The sequence below is a fragment of the Pipra filicauda genome, unplaced genomic scaffold, assembly GCF_003945595.2.
Source record: "Pipra filicauda isolate LSUMZ 115617 unplaced genomic scaffold, ASM394559v2 scaffold45_size4122338_pilon, whole genome shotgun sequence".
Taxonomy (NCBI): domain Eukaryota; kingdom Metazoa; phylum Chordata; class Aves; order Passeriformes; family Pipridae; genus Pipra; species Pipra filicauda.
Window position 1 is genome coordinate 123820 of NW_024104598.1, and position 15647 is coordinate 139466.

At 53.0% G+C, this 15647-nt stretch overlaps 4 protein-coding genes across 5 annotated transcripts; 3 read left to right on the forward strand and 1 right to left on the reverse strand.

Moving 5' to 3' along the window:
* Positions 1 to 1689: 1689 nt before the first annotated feature.
* Positions 1690 to 2607, forward strand: LOC113988636 (mas-related G-protein coupled receptor member H-like). Its single transcript, XM_027722442.2, has one exon. The coding sequence runs from the start codon at positions 1690 to 1692 to the stop codon at positions 2605 to 2607; it is 918 nt and encodes a 305-aa protein (XP_027578243.1).
* A 1507-nt stretch (positions 2608 to 4114) lies between these two features.
* Positions 4115 to 10514, reverse strand: LOC113988634 (mas-related G-protein coupled receptor member H-like). 2 transcript variants are annotated; one of them, XM_039386039.1, is made up of 4 exons: positions 10220 to 10514; positions 6441 to 6447; positions 5745 to 5831; positions 4115 to 5414 (listed from the first exon to the last, which is right to left on the reverse strand). In XM_039386039.1, the coding sequence occupies exons 3-4, from the start codon at positions 5809 to 5811 to the stop codon at positions 4432 to 4434; spliced, it is 1050 nt and encodes a 349-aa protein (XP_039241973.1). In that variant the 5' UTR covers positions 5812 to 5831; positions 6441 to 6447; positions 10220 to 10514; the 3' UTR covers positions 4115 to 4431. The 2 variants fall into 2 exon arrangements, with proteins under 2 accessions (XP_039241973.1, XP_027578239.1); XM_027722438.2 differs by lacking the exons at positions 6441 to 6447; positions 10220 to 10514 and having other exon boundaries at positions 5745 to 6039.
* On the forward strand, positions 9772 to 10804 carry LOC113988631 (mas-related G-protein coupled receptor member D-like). The gene has a single exon (XM_027722435.2). It carries the CDS (start codon positions 9824 to 9826, stop codon positions 10802 to 10804), a length of 981 nt encoding a protein of 326 aa, XP_027578236.2. The 5' UTR covers positions 9772 to 9823.
* Positions 10805 to 13488: 2684 nt separating this feature from the next.
* Positions 13489 to 14494, forward strand: LOC113988635 (mas-related G-protein coupled receptor member D-like). Its single transcript, XM_027722441.2, has one exon. The coding sequence runs from the start codon at positions 13556 to 13558 to the stop codon at positions 14492 to 14494; it is 939 nt and encodes a 312-aa protein (XP_027578242.1). The 5' UTR covers positions 13489 to 13555.
* The last annotated feature ends 1153 nt before the right edge of the window (positions 14495 to 15647 follow it).

Consider the following 15647-nt stretch of genomic DNA (forward strand, 5'->3'; position numbering starts at 1 on the left):
CCCTGACGTCACACCAGTGCCTTGCCATGCTAAGCCATGCCCTACCAGCAGTCTCTGGTGCCCGGCTCAGCACCAGAGGGGGGCAGCTCCCAGCCCCCCATCTTTTCCTGGTGACCCCAACACACCGGTGGGGACAGGCCATGACATCCCACTTTGCTTGGGGATATCCCAAACCAGCACAGATGGTGCTGGGGGTGGCCCCCACTGACCACTCTGTATTACCCACAGCAGCCCTTGCCCACCCCTCTGGGTTGGGGACTCCTTGGTGCTGCTTGCAGGGCTCAGAGTGTGCCTGGACATGAGGGTTTGGGGACGTAGGGTGGTCTCTGGGGAGCCCCATGTGGTGTCTGTTCCTGCAAGCTCCCCAGCCCTGTGGTGGGTGCCCCAGGTGAGCCCCTCGGGGTTATCAGCAGTCCTGGCAGCAATTACCTGGTTTAATGAGTCAAAAAAAGCAGCTTTCTGCCCTTGCTGGCAGAGCAGAGGGCACCTGGCACTTGAGGTGCTTTGTCCAGCCTCTGGCATGTCCCCCCACCGGCATAAGGGGTTCAGTGGCTGAAGGGGACATGGGGCAGCCAGTGCTGCTTTGAGGAGGAAGGAGAGATCATGTCCCCCCATACCCCTGCTTGGAGCTCCCCAAGACCACCTCCCCTCCAGTCAGTGCCCTCTTCTGCCACCCCAAAACCCTGTGGGAGTAAATGGGTGCTTCTGGTCTAGGGGTGCAGAGAGGGATGGGAGAATCATGTGTGCGGTTCCCTGACATTCCTGCAGCCCTGTAGCTCCTCTGCCACCAGGCCCTCTGGGCTCAGTGGGTACCAATCAGTCCAGGAAAGCTCTGGAGCCCTCAGACCAGTTGGGGTGAGTCCAAACTGACGGCTGGAGCACCAAATTCGAAATTCTCTCACCCAGGCCTGATGCAGGATGAAGTTGGAGGAGACACATCAGGGATTCTCATGCCGGGAGGCTGGAAGGCAAATGCACGCAGTAATGAACAATCTCAGAAGGATGCCAGCATTGGGGCAGGATGGGGAGAGGAGACTGGAGCACCATAAAACAATTAGGAAGGTGGTAATTACCAGTCTAATGAGCTATCAGGTTGAATCCTAAAAGCATCAAGATTCTTTCACATCTAACTGCTGCAGTGTTCGTCCTCTGGGGTATTCACTCGGACAAAACATTTCCTTTCCCGCAAGACCAACAGAAATTTGATGGGAGAAAAGACAGCCTGTGTGCAACTGCCCAGTGCTCTCACTGCCTGACCTGTGATTGTGCAGAAACGCCCCCAAAAGAAGCTTTATTTGGGGAGAGACGGGCTGCTCGGAGCTTCTGAGGACGTGGAGACCCCACACCTCCTCATCGGAGAAGATTGTGGCAAGGAGAGCTCAGACGCACAGGCAGGTCAGCTCTGGGCTGCTGCAGGGAAAGGGAAGGGGTCGGGACCAGAGTCCAGCCCTGGGGGTGTCTTCTTAGATCTCCCCACAGCCCCCTCACTGCTCCCACGGGTGTCCTTAATTGGGGGGGACGGGAGCCCCTCTAACCCTCCCTCCACCCTCACCCTCAGCCCTCCTATCACCCCATCCCCAGTCCTGCTTTGCCACATCCCCAGGACGCCTGTCCCTGTCACATCCCCTGGGTCCCACTAACTCCCTGCCCGCTCTGACCACAGCCAGGGACCACGTCCCACCTTCCACCATGGAGCTGAATCAGACATCCCCACCTCCCACATCTGCCGTGACGGACACCGAAGAAGAGAACCAGTGCAGGATAGAACTCACTGACGTGGCCATAGATGGTGTCACCCTGCTCATTGGCCTCTGTGGGCTGGTGGGGAATGGGGCTGTCCTCTGGCTCCTCGGCTTCCACATTCGCAGGAACCCCATCACCGTCTACATCCTCAACCTGGCCGTAGCTGATTTCACCTTCCTCCTCTTCGTCATCACCTTATCCCTCCTCTACATGGTGGACAATGTCTCCTGCTCCACTGTCGTGTCCGTGAGGTACCTAAAGCCGTTCCTCCTGCTGTCACTGTTCTCCCACAACATGGGGCTGTACCTGCTGACGGCCATCAGCATCGAGAGGTGTGGGTCCATCCTCTGCCCGCTCTGGTACCGCTGCCACCGCCCCCAGCACCTGTCAGGGGTGATGTGTGCCCTGCTCTGGGTCCTCTCTGTCGCTGTCATTGCCACGGTGACTTCCCTATGCCTGACACACAAGGAAGAGCTTTGCCAGATGTCTCTCATCTCCATGTTTGTCCTCAACTTCCTCATCTTTGCCCCACCCATGGTCATCTCCAACCTGATCCTGTTCATTAAGGTCCACTGTGGCTCCAAGAGACGTCAACCTAAGAGGCTCTACATCGTTATCTTCCTCACTGTCCTCTTCTTCCTCACCTTTGGGGTTCCTCTCAGCCTCTTCCACCTCCTGCAGCAGCTCAGCTACTCCTTTGTGTCCATCCAGGTTGCTTTCCTTCTTGCCTGCATCAACAGTAGCACCAACCCCTTCATCTACTTCCTGGTAGGGAGCTGCAGGAGGCGCTGTTCTCTGGTGTCCCTCCAGGTCGCCTTCCGGAGGGTCTTTGAGGAGACGGCGGTCACCACGGTCTCCAGCTAAGAGGCCACTGCCGTCCCGCTGGCTGTGCTGCCCACCCAGGCTTTACGCTCAGCTGCCCACCCTTGCTCCCAGCCAGGCCCCTGCAGGTCACCTCCGCGCAGCTGTGTGTCGGGATGGATCCCTTATCCCATCTCCACTCCGTCCTGATCCATGTTGTGTCCGTCCCCATCTCATCCTCAACCCCATCCCTGTCCCATCCCATCCTGTCCCGTTCTATCCCGGTCCCGCTCCACCCCGCAGGACTCCCGGCCGGCGGCCGCTCCCCGGCTCCGAGCGCGGCCCGCCGGGCTCTGCTGCCCTCCAGCGAGGGGAGACGGCACGGGCAGCGTCCACACACCTGCGACACCCTCCAGACCCCCTCCGACACCCTCCTGACCCCCTCAGACACCCTCTGACAACCTCTAGACACCTTCCAACACCGTCGTGGCACACTCCAGACCCCCTCCCACACCCCCCAAACCGCCTCGATAGCCTCCAGACGCCTTCCTGACACCGTCCAGACCTCCACAAGACCCTCCAGACCCCTCCTCCCGGGGTCGCCTTCCCCCCAGGCGGTGCCCGACAGCCCCACTCCTGCCCCGCTGACCCGGGACCCCCGGGAGCGCCTCCGCTCCTCCTGGCCCGTTCCCGCTCCTCCACCCCAATAAACGCCGCTGGCTCTATCTCGCCGCCGCCTCTTGTTCTTTTCCCAGGGAAGTTGGGGGGGGGGGGGGGGGGGCTGGACAGCAGGGGTGAAGCTCTGAGTGTGTGGGGAGTCTCCCAGAGAAACAGCCCCCCGAAACCTTATGGAGAGTCCTGGGGCGAGCAGCCCCATGGGGAGGGACTGGAGCGTCGGGAGTGAGGATGGAGTTGGGGGGGGACTGCATGAGGGGGCAGGACGTGGTAGGATTGGCATGGGGGAGCGGCGTGGGGGGTTGGTATGGGGGCTGTCGGATGTGGGGGCTCTTGGGAAGGTGTGGGACGTAGTGGGAAGGTGTGGGATGTGGTGAGGCTGGAGGGAAAGTGTGAGATGTGCTGGGAAGGTGTGGGTTTGGGCGGGGCTGGCGACCTCGGCAAAGCCACAGGGGAGGTGGGTAATGCCCCGTGGAGCCCGTGGTGACAAACACACTGTCACTCTGCTCCTGGAAGGGGGTAGCCGGGCTGGGAACCGCGAACTCCCCCTCCCTTTGCCACTGCACCATCCGAGTCTGCTGAAGGCGAAGCTGAAGCCAGGGTAGAGGGGGAGAATTTCCGAAGGAAAAGAGTCCTTTACATTTACACCTGGCTCATAAAATTAAAAAATATTTGGGGAGATCTTTGCTGTGACACTCACAGAGCAGCCGAGGGGGGGAACATGGAACCCCTGGGCCATCCTGTCCATGCCGGCTGTGCCCGTGCAGTCCCAGCTATGGGCTGTGGGGGTCATTTGTGCTCCAGGGAATGAGTATGTCCCCTCCGTCCATGTGTGTGCCCCCTCCCTCTACCCACATTCCCGGCTGGCAGTAGGAGCCAGAGGAAAGCGGCAAGCTCAGGGTTCACGAAGCTGTTTATTGATTTCAGACCACAGTGGGATGCAGGAATCACGTACCGGGGGGATTTTTGGGATCACAGCCCTGTGGGGCATGATTCCTTTGGAGGAATAGCGTTCTGGGACCTGGGAGGGAGGAGAAAGCCGTGCTCCAACATGCTCCCTGCAGAGCATCCCTCCCACACTGCCCTTGGCAATGCGCCTGCTCCCATTTCCCGGAGGGATTACACTGCGGGAGGGTGACACTGGGGGAAATACCGTGGATGTTTATTAATCTGGTGACTCAGGGAAACCCTCAGCCACCGTCCCAGGGTCCTTCAACAGGCTGGGACCACCGTGTCCATGATGGCACCATTGCTGCAGGCAGTGTTCTCTTCTGTCTCCTCAAAGACCCTCTGGAAGGAGACCCGGAGGGACACCAGGGAGCAGCGCCTCCAGCAGCTCCCCATCAAGAAGTAAGTGAGGGGTTTGATGCTGCTGTGGATGCAGGCGAGTAGGAAAACAACCTGGGAGGACACAACAGTGTAGCTGAGCTGCTGCAGGAAATTCGAGAGGCTGAGGGGAAGAGCGAAGATGAGGAAGAAGAGGACAGTGAGGAAGATAACGATGTGGAGCCTCCTGGGTTGCTGCTGCTGGGAGCCACATTTGACCTTAATGAAGAGGACTGTGCTGGAAATGACCATGGGTGGAGCAAAGACGAGGAGATTGAGGATGTACATGGAGATGAGAGACATCTGGCAGGGGTCGTGCTCATCCAAGAGGCACAGGGAAGTCACCGTGGCAATGACAGCGACAGAGAGGACCCAGAGCAGGGCACACATCACCCCTGACAGGTGCTGGGGGCGGTGGCAGCGGTACCAGAGAGGGCAGAGGATGGACCCACACCTCTCGATGCTGATGGCCGTCAGCAGGTACAGCCCCATGTTGTAGGAGAACAGTGACAGCAGGAGGAACGACCTCAGGTACCTCAGGGACACGACAGTGGAGCAGGAGGCATTGTCCACCATGTAGAGGAGGGATGAGGTGATGACGAAGAGGAGGAAGGTGAAATCAGCTACGGCCAGGTTGAGGATGTAGACGGTGATGGGGTTCCTGCGGATGTGGAAGCCGAGGAGCCAGAGGACAGCCCCATTCCCCACCAGCCCACAGAGGCCAATGAGCAGGGTGACACCATCTATGGCCATGTCGGTGACGTCTATCTCACATGGATCATCACCTTCAGCGGGTGAGGTGGGAGGTGGGGATGTCTCGCTCATCTCCATGGATGGACGCCGGGTAGGTGGTGGGACCTGGTCCCTGGCTGTGGTTAGAGTGGATGAGAGTTAGAGATTGGAGAATCCAGGGATGAACCATGTGGCTCCTCACCAACTCTCTGCCCTGGGAAGGATTCAGAGCAGAGAAGTGGGATGTGCTGGGGAAGGAGCTGGAGGACATTACAGGGTGGGAGAAGGGGGTGGGAGAGGGGGGTGGGAGGGCTAGGATGTTCACAGGACATGCAGGAGGCAAGTAGAGGGAGGACCTGAGGAGAGCACTGTGGTCACCAGGAGAGAGTGGGAGGAAAAGAGCCGCAGGTTGTGGATGTGGAGGAGAGGAAGGTGGGACAGGGAAGAAGGGAAACATTCCACTTAACTGTTCGCTGTGGGAAGCAGCAGGCGAGGGTTGTCTGTCCAGATCAGCGGCGCTTCTTGGCATCTCATGCTCCTTTTGGATCCATATCCTAGAGCAGATCCTCCCAGGACAGTTACATGAAGAAGAAAGCCTCTGGATCACCAGGAGGTCCCCTCTGACTCCTCTCCGTGTCCTGTCCTGGTGTTGTTCCCTCAGGAGCAGTGGGGACACGGGGGAGTTGGAAACGGTTTTGTAACTTTGGCTGCGTCAGAGCTGCACTTCCTTGGGGTTATTTATCTTGTTTCGGTTTGTTTTTTGGTTCGTTTTTTTTTTTTGCCACAAAGGAAGTGGCTTCTGCCAAAAGCTCCCCACGAAGAATTTTGTGAATGGCTCCTCCTTTACTCCTGATCAAAAACACTCTCCCTCGCCCCCCCCCCCCCCCCCCCCCCCCTCCCGCCCCGAGAACTTCCTGTTCTCCAACTGCATTCCCTCTCCAGCCAGGTTTTGGCCATTCCTCATTTTTCTCCAAACCTCAGCATCTCTGGGGGGTCACCACTTCTCTGGCAGCAGAGGGATTCTGGTGGTGCTGGAATGCTGGCAGTGCTGGCAGTACTGGCAGCACTGGAGAGGCAGCTGGGTACTTCTCAGAAGCAACTCTCATTCCGGAAAGAGCACTGGGATCATTGCCAAAACCTCCTCTGGGCCCAAGAGAACATACCTGCAAACTGGAGCCAAGAATTCCAGTTTTTGCCATTCTAACACAGGCCCTGACAGCCCAAGTGAAGGGCAGCAAGCAGTTGTTTGCAACCAGGTTATGAGCACTTACAGCCCAGATTAATTACTGCTAATACCTTTAGTGATGCAATGAAAGCTATTGGAGACCATATTTTGGGGTGCTGTGATCCCCATCCCAGCCCTTCACCAGCAGCATATCCTCCTACCCCTCAGGTTTGGGAGCACTTGTGGTTGTTCTTACCTGATCCCACCCCTTTGGTAGCAGGGTCACCTTCCACTGGCCCAGGTTGCTCCAAGCCCTGTCCAACCTGGCCTTGAACACTTCCAGGGATGGGGCAGCCATAGCTTCTCTGAGCAACCTGTGCCAGGGCCTCACCACCCTCTCAGCAAAGAATTTCTTCCCAATAACCCATGTAAACCCACCTTTTGTCGGTGTGAAACCATTCCCCCTAGTCTTGTAACTCCAGGCACTTGCCCAGAGTCCCTCTCCAGCTCTCTTGGAGCCCCTTTAGGCAGTGGAAAATGCTCTAAGGTCTTCCTGGATCCTTCTCCAGGCTGCACAACCCCAACTCTCTCAGCCTTTCCATAGCAGAGGTGCATATCTATCTATATCTATATCTATATCTATATCTATATCTATATCTATATCTATATCTATATCTATATCTATATCTATATCTATATCTATATCTATATCTATATCTATATCTATATCTATATCTATATCTGTATCTATATCTATATCTATATCTATATCTATATATCACCTATATCTATATCTATATCTATATCTAATCTATATCTGTATCTGTATCTATATCTATATCTATCTATATCTATCATCTATATCTATTTCTATCTATATCTGTCTATATCTTTATCTATCTATCTCACTGTGCATCAGCAGCACCCAGAGGATTTCTGAATGAATCCACCCACTGATCCCTCAGGTATTTTAAGCTTCCAGAAAGTAACTCCTCCAGCTGTCTTGCCACTTGCTGTATGTGCAGACAGCTGATATCTTCCAAGTTACATGTTTGTTCCCAAAGAGATCACTGTGTGTTGACATCAAGGTACTTTTTAGGGATTTTTGTCTGTTTGTTTTTTATTTTAAGGCTAAATAAATAGTTTAAGGCTGAGTCATTCTGAGTTGCACTGGCATGGCCTCTTTTTCAAGCTGATCTCAACCCCTCTTTCAGCTCAGCATGTGCTTCCACCCACCTCCCTCCAGCCACTCAGCTGGGAAATGAGATAAACACATCACAACTGGCTGGAGACTGGGAATTCCCGCTGCAAATGTGGAGGCCAGCTGGAAACATCACTGTCATTTCAAATCAGTACACGGGGTTCATAAAGAGATGGTCATTTTTATTCCAGGGAGGTTTAGTGGAGCAGATGGAGATGTTAGTCCGGGGATGGCAGGAATGTCTTCTGTGCCTTTTGTTATTGCTGAGCCTCTCTTTTACCTGATAAAGTTCATAGGAAGTGAGAATCCAGTTAGGCTGGATCTTTAATGTGTTGGGATTGTAGAGTCATTTTTCACAGTATCATAGAATCTTGGAATAGTTTGCATTGGAAGGAACCTTAAAGTTCATCCAGTTCCACCCCCTGCCATGAACAGGGACACCTTCCACTAGATCAGGTTACTCTAAGCCCCATTGAACCTGGCCTCGAACACTTCCAGGGATGGGGCAGCCACAGCTTCTCTGGGAAATGTGTGCCAGACTCTCACAGGGAAGAATTTCTTCCTAATATCCAGTCTAAATCTATCTTTCCCTTTAAGGCCACTCCTCTCAGATTTGTTATTTGCTCTTTATATTTACTGTTTATTACTTATTGCTATTTATTGCTTACCATCTATTGTTTTCTATTTATTCCCTACTTTATTATGTACTGTTTATTACCTACCACCCACAGTTTATTATTTACCACCTGCACTTTAGGATTTACTATTAGTATTATTAATTACTATTAGTAGTGTTTATTAAATACTATTCATTATTTACTCTTCACATTAACATCATTTTAAACAAATATTTAACATTATTCACAAACATTTGGGTAATATTGCTTAATGGCTGCAGGCTTTACTTTCCCCACCAACTGAGAAAGAGATGGAGAGGGATATGGAGTGACAGGACAAGGGGGAATGGCTTCACCTCAGAGGGTGGGTCTATGCTGAATAATGGGAGGAAATTCTTCCCTTGAGGGTGGTGAGACCCTGGCACAGGTTGTCCAGAGAAGCTGTGGCTGCCCCATCCCTGGAAGTGTTCAAGGCTAGGTTGGACAGGGCTTGGAGCAATCTGGGATAGTGGAAGGTGTCTCGGCCCATGGCAGGGGGTTGGAACTGGATGGTCCTTAAGGTCCCTCCCAGCCCAAACCATTCCAGGATTCCACGAACACACCTCAGGGATGTTGCCACCAGGCACAGAGGAGAAGCAAATGAGGAGGAAGATGAAAATTCCGTGCTCAACGTGACGCCAGGTTTGCAAAGAGGAAGTGTTTGAAGGAACCAGCAAATGGGGCTGCGACGCCCGTCCCGTGGGGTGGCACTCGGGCAGGACACTTCCGCTGCTCTCAGAGGGATGACCCAGCCCTGGCTGGGAGCACAGCCCACACCCAGGACCCAGCCCTTGCTCACACCCAGGGGCCACTCCTGAGGGAGAGGTGGGGAGCCAGAGCACGGACTGCTGAAGGCCCTCAGCATGGATTCACAGTGGTGCTGGTAACCAGATCTCGCCTGAGACAATTTGGGCATGTCAGCCTTGTGAATTTTCATGTGCAGCGCTGGCAGAGGGGACTGGAGTCTGCAGCGTTGGGACACCAAGGCCGTGCAAGGACTGTGCTCTCTCTGGAACCCCCGTGACTGGTGAGACGGGTCTGGGCTCACATCTGCTCTTCCTCCATCTTTCCATTCTTCCCATTCTTCTCCTCAGCCCTTTTTTACTCATAAAGGGCAAATGGCTCTGGATGCCTTTCCTTTCTCTCTCTACTCCCCTTTCAGCTCTCTGTCTGTCTTCTGCCACCATGTCCCTCCCTTTCTCTTGATTTCTTTGATCCCTTCCATTTCTCCTGTTTCCCTTCCCTTTCCTTCCCTTCCTTTCCCTTCCCAGACCTTCCCAAACCTTCCCAAACCTTCTCTGTCTATTTCCTGCCAGCCTGGGCCCAGAATTTTCCCTCCAGTCCCTATTTCTCTTGCCTGCCTTCCCTTCTCCCCTCTTCCCAGTGTTGATGTTCTCTGAGTTGCAGATGCTGAAGCCCTTGGAGGATGGGGAACACTGAATTACCAAAGTGCAGGTACTGGACACCCTAAAGTCCCTAATTTTGCCTTCATCTCTTGCGGGTCCCCAGGTGAGCACAAGGAAGATGGACCGGCACCCCAGCCACATGACCCACGACTGGCTTTCAGTGTTCCCAACTCCCACAGAGAGCCTGGACTACGGGGATGGACACAATGACACTGGGTGCTTTGTGGAGCACATCCCGGAGCTGCTCACGGGCGGCCTCACCCTGCTCACCTGCCTGTGCGGGCTGCTGGGCAACGGGGCCATCCTCTGGCTCCTGGGCTTCCGTGTCCACAGGAACCCCTTCAGTGCCTACCTGCTGAACCTGGCCCTGGCTGACACCTGCTTCCTGCTCTGCACCTCGGCCTTCCTCCTCATGTACCACATGCCCGTGCTCAGCCGCTCCCGCGCGGAGGTGCCACGGGCGCTGCCGCTGTTCCACTCCATGGTCCTGCTCACGTACAGCACCAGCCTGTACCTGCTCACGGCCATCAGTGTGGAGAGGTGCGTGGGCGTCCTCTGGCCCTTCTGGTGCCGGTGCCACCGCCCGAGGCTCCTGTCCCCCGTGGTGTGCAGCCTGCTGTGGGCACTTGCCTGTGTACTGGCTGGGCTAGTGTACTTCGTGTGTGACCTGGGGCACTCCGAGCACTGCTGGGTGGTTCTGGGAACCTTGTGCTTCCTCAGTTTCTGCGTTTTGACTCCTCTTATGGTTGTTTCCAACGTGATCGTCTTCATCAAGCTCAGGCGGAGCTCTTGGCAGTACCACTCACTGAGGCTCTACGCCGCCATCTTCCTCACTGTGTTCTCCTTCCTCCTTTTTGGTGTCCCACTCAGCATCCAGATTTTCCTCAACTTCTTTGTCTACATTAACCTTGTCTTTGAGATCTGCCTGTTGCTCGCCTCTGTCAACAGCGGCATCAACCCCATTATTTATGTCCTGGTTGGGAGCTACGGGAAGCCCAGGCTCAGGGGATCTGTCAAAGTGGCTCTACAGAGGGTCTTTGAAGACAGGGCTGATTCCCAAGAGGTGGGTGAGACCCCTGTGGTGGGAACTACTGCCTAAATCCCTGTGGGTGCCAACTGGCACTAGAAGAGAGGCAGCCCTACCTCTGCACAGTGGGAGCAGAGCCTTTGCCTGTCTGGATGAGTTGTGCATCCCCAGGACAAGGGCATACTTGAGATTTCTGGGGGCAGGGCTGGTTCCCACCTCAAATTTATATTTAAATTATTATAATAAATTTTTTTTCATGTAATTTACTGGGGACTGCAGTTCCTTCCCTTTCTGGCTCATGAGCTGCCTGTGCTTATTTCTAAAGTCACAGTTGTGACAGTCTCCTCATGCTTCCACTTAGTTCATCACACTGAAATGATGTGGCCCAGAAAGTCCTGTCTCATCTGTGCTCCTGTTCTCACCACCTTGATCCTCAAAAGCCCCCAGACCAGAGGAGATGATGGTGAGGGACAGAAATTATGTTTTCAGCTCGCTCTGGCTCAGTGTTCTCCTGTGCCACAGGGATGGAGAGAAAATCTAAGTGCTGCTGGCACCATCATCCAGCTGCCAAATCTTCATCCTCCAAGGGACCAACCTTAAACCTCCGAGGGGGTTTGACTGGGGAGGCAGGAAGGGATGGGAAAAGAGGAAAGTGCTGTGGTGACCAGCACTCTGGGGTCAGACAGACTGGCAAAGAGGGTCTGACAGCTGTGGGAAAGAGAAATTCTGTACTGGGGGTGGAGAAGCCCATGGAACAAACTGCAAGACCCAGAAGAGGCAGAAATAGAGGCTGAGAAGTACAGGAGGAATCCTCTAGGAGGCTGAGCTTTTCCTGCCAGATGAGATATCAGCTTCCCCACGCTGCTACCAGAGCCATAATATTTGCACATCGTGATTTCCTTTGTACATATACAAACCTGACCTTCACATAAACAAACAACTGATGTTTGTAAATCTCGTGTGGGAAATTCAGATTTCTAGAGAACATGCTCAGGACGTTGCTCAGGGAAGCAGAAGATGAGAGATCCTGGGGAATTCTGTTCTTTAATCAAGCACAGGACTTGATGGGGCAGCCACAGCTTCTCTGGGCAACCTGTTTCAGTGCCAGTCTCACAGGGAATAATTTTTTCCCAATATCCAATCTAAACCCCCTCTCTGTCAGTGTAAGGCCATTGCCCCTTGTCCTGTCACTCCATGTCCTCGTCTATTGGAGGCCCTTTAGATACTGGATCATGACCTGTTTGCACTGTAAAGGGTCAGCTTGGTGAGAGGATGTGAGATTTGGATTCCACAGTTTTGGACACAAACACAGCATCAGCAAGGAAGAGAGGAGCCAGTTCTGGTCCTTGGGTCCTCACACATGCCAGTTCTCAGTGGGAATATCTCTGCTCCCAGATGCATGAGAGTCTGGGTGGGAATCATCTCACCTCACTCCAGCTTTCTAGAAATTCCATGGAATTAATTTTGGGTGCTGAATGACTCCAAAGGGAGTGTGGAAGACAACTTAGATGAGCCCTGTAACTTCCCAATGGCTAAAGCCAGGCAAGCAACATTGATTCACCCCCTCTTCTATTCCTGAAATCCTGAATCATCCCTCTGCCATCTGCCCATGCTGCATCTCGTGCCCAGATTTTATTATTCCACGAGCTCCTTGACACACAAAGTAGAATCCTCTTTGAAACTGTGTGGCACAGGTCAAGTATCACTGAGTTTGTGGTATACAAGTGGCAAAATCAGATTTGAAGCAGAAATCGAAGTTTCCCAGCAAGTTTGTAGTGCAGGGTCCTAAAGATCCACCCCTGGAATGGGAGGAGAAAAATTCAGCCAGTTCGAAGATCATATTTTGAGACTGGGGTTGCTTTAAAAGGAAAGAGGAACCTGACACGGGGACAAATTCTTTTCCCATAGGTCTCTTTTCTGAGGTTCTCTTTTGTTAGTCATTTCCTGTACAAAGCCAAGAGTAGATTAGAACCAGAACCCTGCTACCGTCACAGGCGGGGGAATAGTTCCCCCTTTGCAAGAGCCCTCGAGAACATGAGTCAACGCTGAGAAAAGGGGGATGTGAAAGGACCAGGGTCAGACCCCATGTCAGACACTGCTCAGGCTCACCAGGAAGGCTTCGCTCCCATTTTCCAAGTGATAATTCCAGTAAAACTCCTGGAGATCCCATTCCAGGGACAGCAGCTGGCGAGTGTGAGATGATGTGAGACCGCAGCGCGTCTGCTCCAGTGGAATTCTTCAGGCTGCGAGAGGAAAGAAGGTCAGACTCTTATGGGTGGCTTTTTTCAGCTTAATCAGTGTCGTCCCCCCCCACTGGTGTGGAACCTGGTCATCAATTTTCACCAAATTTGATCAGGGAATAGCAGTCTGTAGGGTACTAAGACCTACAAATATTATGGAAAAAGGTGGGGGGGAGGGGGGATACTGAAATGAGTGTCCTGCTGAAGGAACCCAGCAGGTCAGTGATATCAACTACAATATTAGACACCTAAGAATCCAGATCAGACACACCCCAAAGCTTCTCATTCTTTGATATCTCCAAAGATGTCCTTCTTCAATTATTTTCCTCCACCAGATCTGTCCTGTCCAAATCCAGGAAGGAGGCATATCCCTGGCTTTTGTACCAGGCATGTTCATATCCACATCCCACATCCTATTTTCCATTTGTCCTGTCCCTCACCTCTCTGTACTCCCCCATGTGGAAGTTGGGGCATGGGACAAGATGGGAAAAGCCACATGTGGTGGACAGAGTGTTGCTAACGTGTCTCTGTTTCTCACCCCTCCAGCTGTGTGAGGGGAAGGAGAAGCAGCAGAGGTGTCACAATGGATACATCCTCTGCCACGGAAAGAGCCAGCCCCGCTTGCTGGAGCCAATCCAGTGGGATGGCATCTAACAGGAACTGGAGTGAGGACAACCCCTACAACTGGACTGACTATGAAAGCAGCCACTTGAGCAAAGTCCCTGTCACACTCCTCATCTGCCTCTGTGGGATGGTTGGGAATGGGGCTGTTCTCTGGCTCCTTGGCTTCCACATCCACAGGAACCCCGTCACCATCTTCATCCTCAACCTGGCCATCGCTGACTTCACCTTCCTCCTCTCCATCACCATCACTCTGGGGATATATTATGTCCCAGAGAGCCTCTGTCATGAGCTGGGCTCACAGGGAGTGACAACTGTGCTGAACATCATCATCTTGTTTGCCTTCACTGCCAGTGTCTACCTGCTGACAGCCTTCAGTGCTGTGACAGCTCTGTCTGTCCTCCCCATGTCCCACTGTCCCTGCCACCACTCTCAGCGCTTCCCAGTGCTCCTGTGTGCCCTGCTCTGGGTCCTCTCCTTCCTGCTCACCATGACCCTCTACTCCCACCCTTCAGCACTCATCGCCTTTGTCCTGAGCTACCTCTTATCAGTGCTCACTCTGATCTGCTCTGGTCTAACCCTGCTTGTTTTCCTATGCTGCTCATGGAAACATTCTTCAAGGAAGCTCTGTGCTGTGGTCCTTCTGGCTGTCATCTTCTTCCCCTTCTCCACTGCTGATTTTGGATACTGGCTCTTGCTAAGGGTGTTTGATTTTTCTGTCTTTGTCCTCAGCGCCTCCCTCCCACTCGCCTGTGCCAACAGCAGCGTCCACCCTCTTATTTACTTCTTGGCTGGGAGCTGTGCAAAGAAGTCCACACTCTCTGTTAGTGCTGCCTTCCAGAGGACTTTTGAAGATGTGTCAGAGCCTCAAAATAGAGACAACACAGTGGAATCATCATAAAATGGAATCATCATAAAATGAAATCATCATAAAATAGAATCATAAAATATCCTGAGTTGGAAAGGACCCATGAGGATCATTGAGTCCAACTCCTGGCCCTGTACAGGACAACCCCAACAATCCCACCATGTGCCTGAGAGTGTGTCCAAATGCTCCTTGAGCTCCGTCAGGCTCCCTGGGGACCCTGTTCCAGTGCCTGATCACCTTCTGGTAAAGAAACTTTTCCTAATATCCACCCTAAATCAGCTGTTTAAACCCCTGCCACCCCAATTCTATGATTCTGAGATGCTCTGGGGATGGAGGTGCCCTGGGGCAATACTGATGTGGGTCTAGCTATAGCTGAGTGGAATTAACTGCAGCACAAGGAAATGTGGTGGGTGGCAGGGGAACTCCTGCCTGGGGTGGATGCTGGATGATGTGATGAATAATCATAGAATCATCACAGTTTGGACTGGGAGGAATTTTACAGATCATTGAGTTCCAAACCCCCCACCATAGGCAGGGACACTCATGAAACTTGTTGCTTTGAAATCTGCTTTGAATCTTTCCTATTCAACAGGTCTGAGCTTTCCCTGTCTCAAAACTGAGCTTCTCTACCCTGTGGACTATTAAAACCAAGTCACCAAGGCTAAGAGTTCCTGCCAGTGGGGTTTTTTTGGTGTGTCTGCTTAAAAACAGAGTGCAGGTGAATATCTTGGCACAGCAGTGCAGACCAATTCCTGGATAATTCCTGACCAGCAGGTCCTGACACATGGGGATACTATGTGGAGACTTCACATTCAGCTTTGTTATCAGGGGCAGTAGGAATGTGTGTTTGGGATCCCCTCTGGAAGGTTCTCCCCAAAAGTGCATCGCTCCTGCTGCACACTGAGTTTGGTCTGCACATCATGTGACCTGTCTGCACACAAGGATTTGGGGCTGGAACTGCCTCCTGCGGATCCTCCCACTTTTCTCTGAGCTGTCTGGATGGTTTTAGCTTGAGCAGAGTGTCACAAACATGACCTGAGGGCTGGTTCCACTTCTGGAGACTCTGTTCCTCATCTGGGAAAAAAAAAAGGAGGAGGGTTAAAATTAAATGAGCTCTGCCTGAAGACTCAGCAAAGGTGAGATTTTCTATGTGAAAGAGGATACAGGGAGAGGGAAGGAAAAGGAA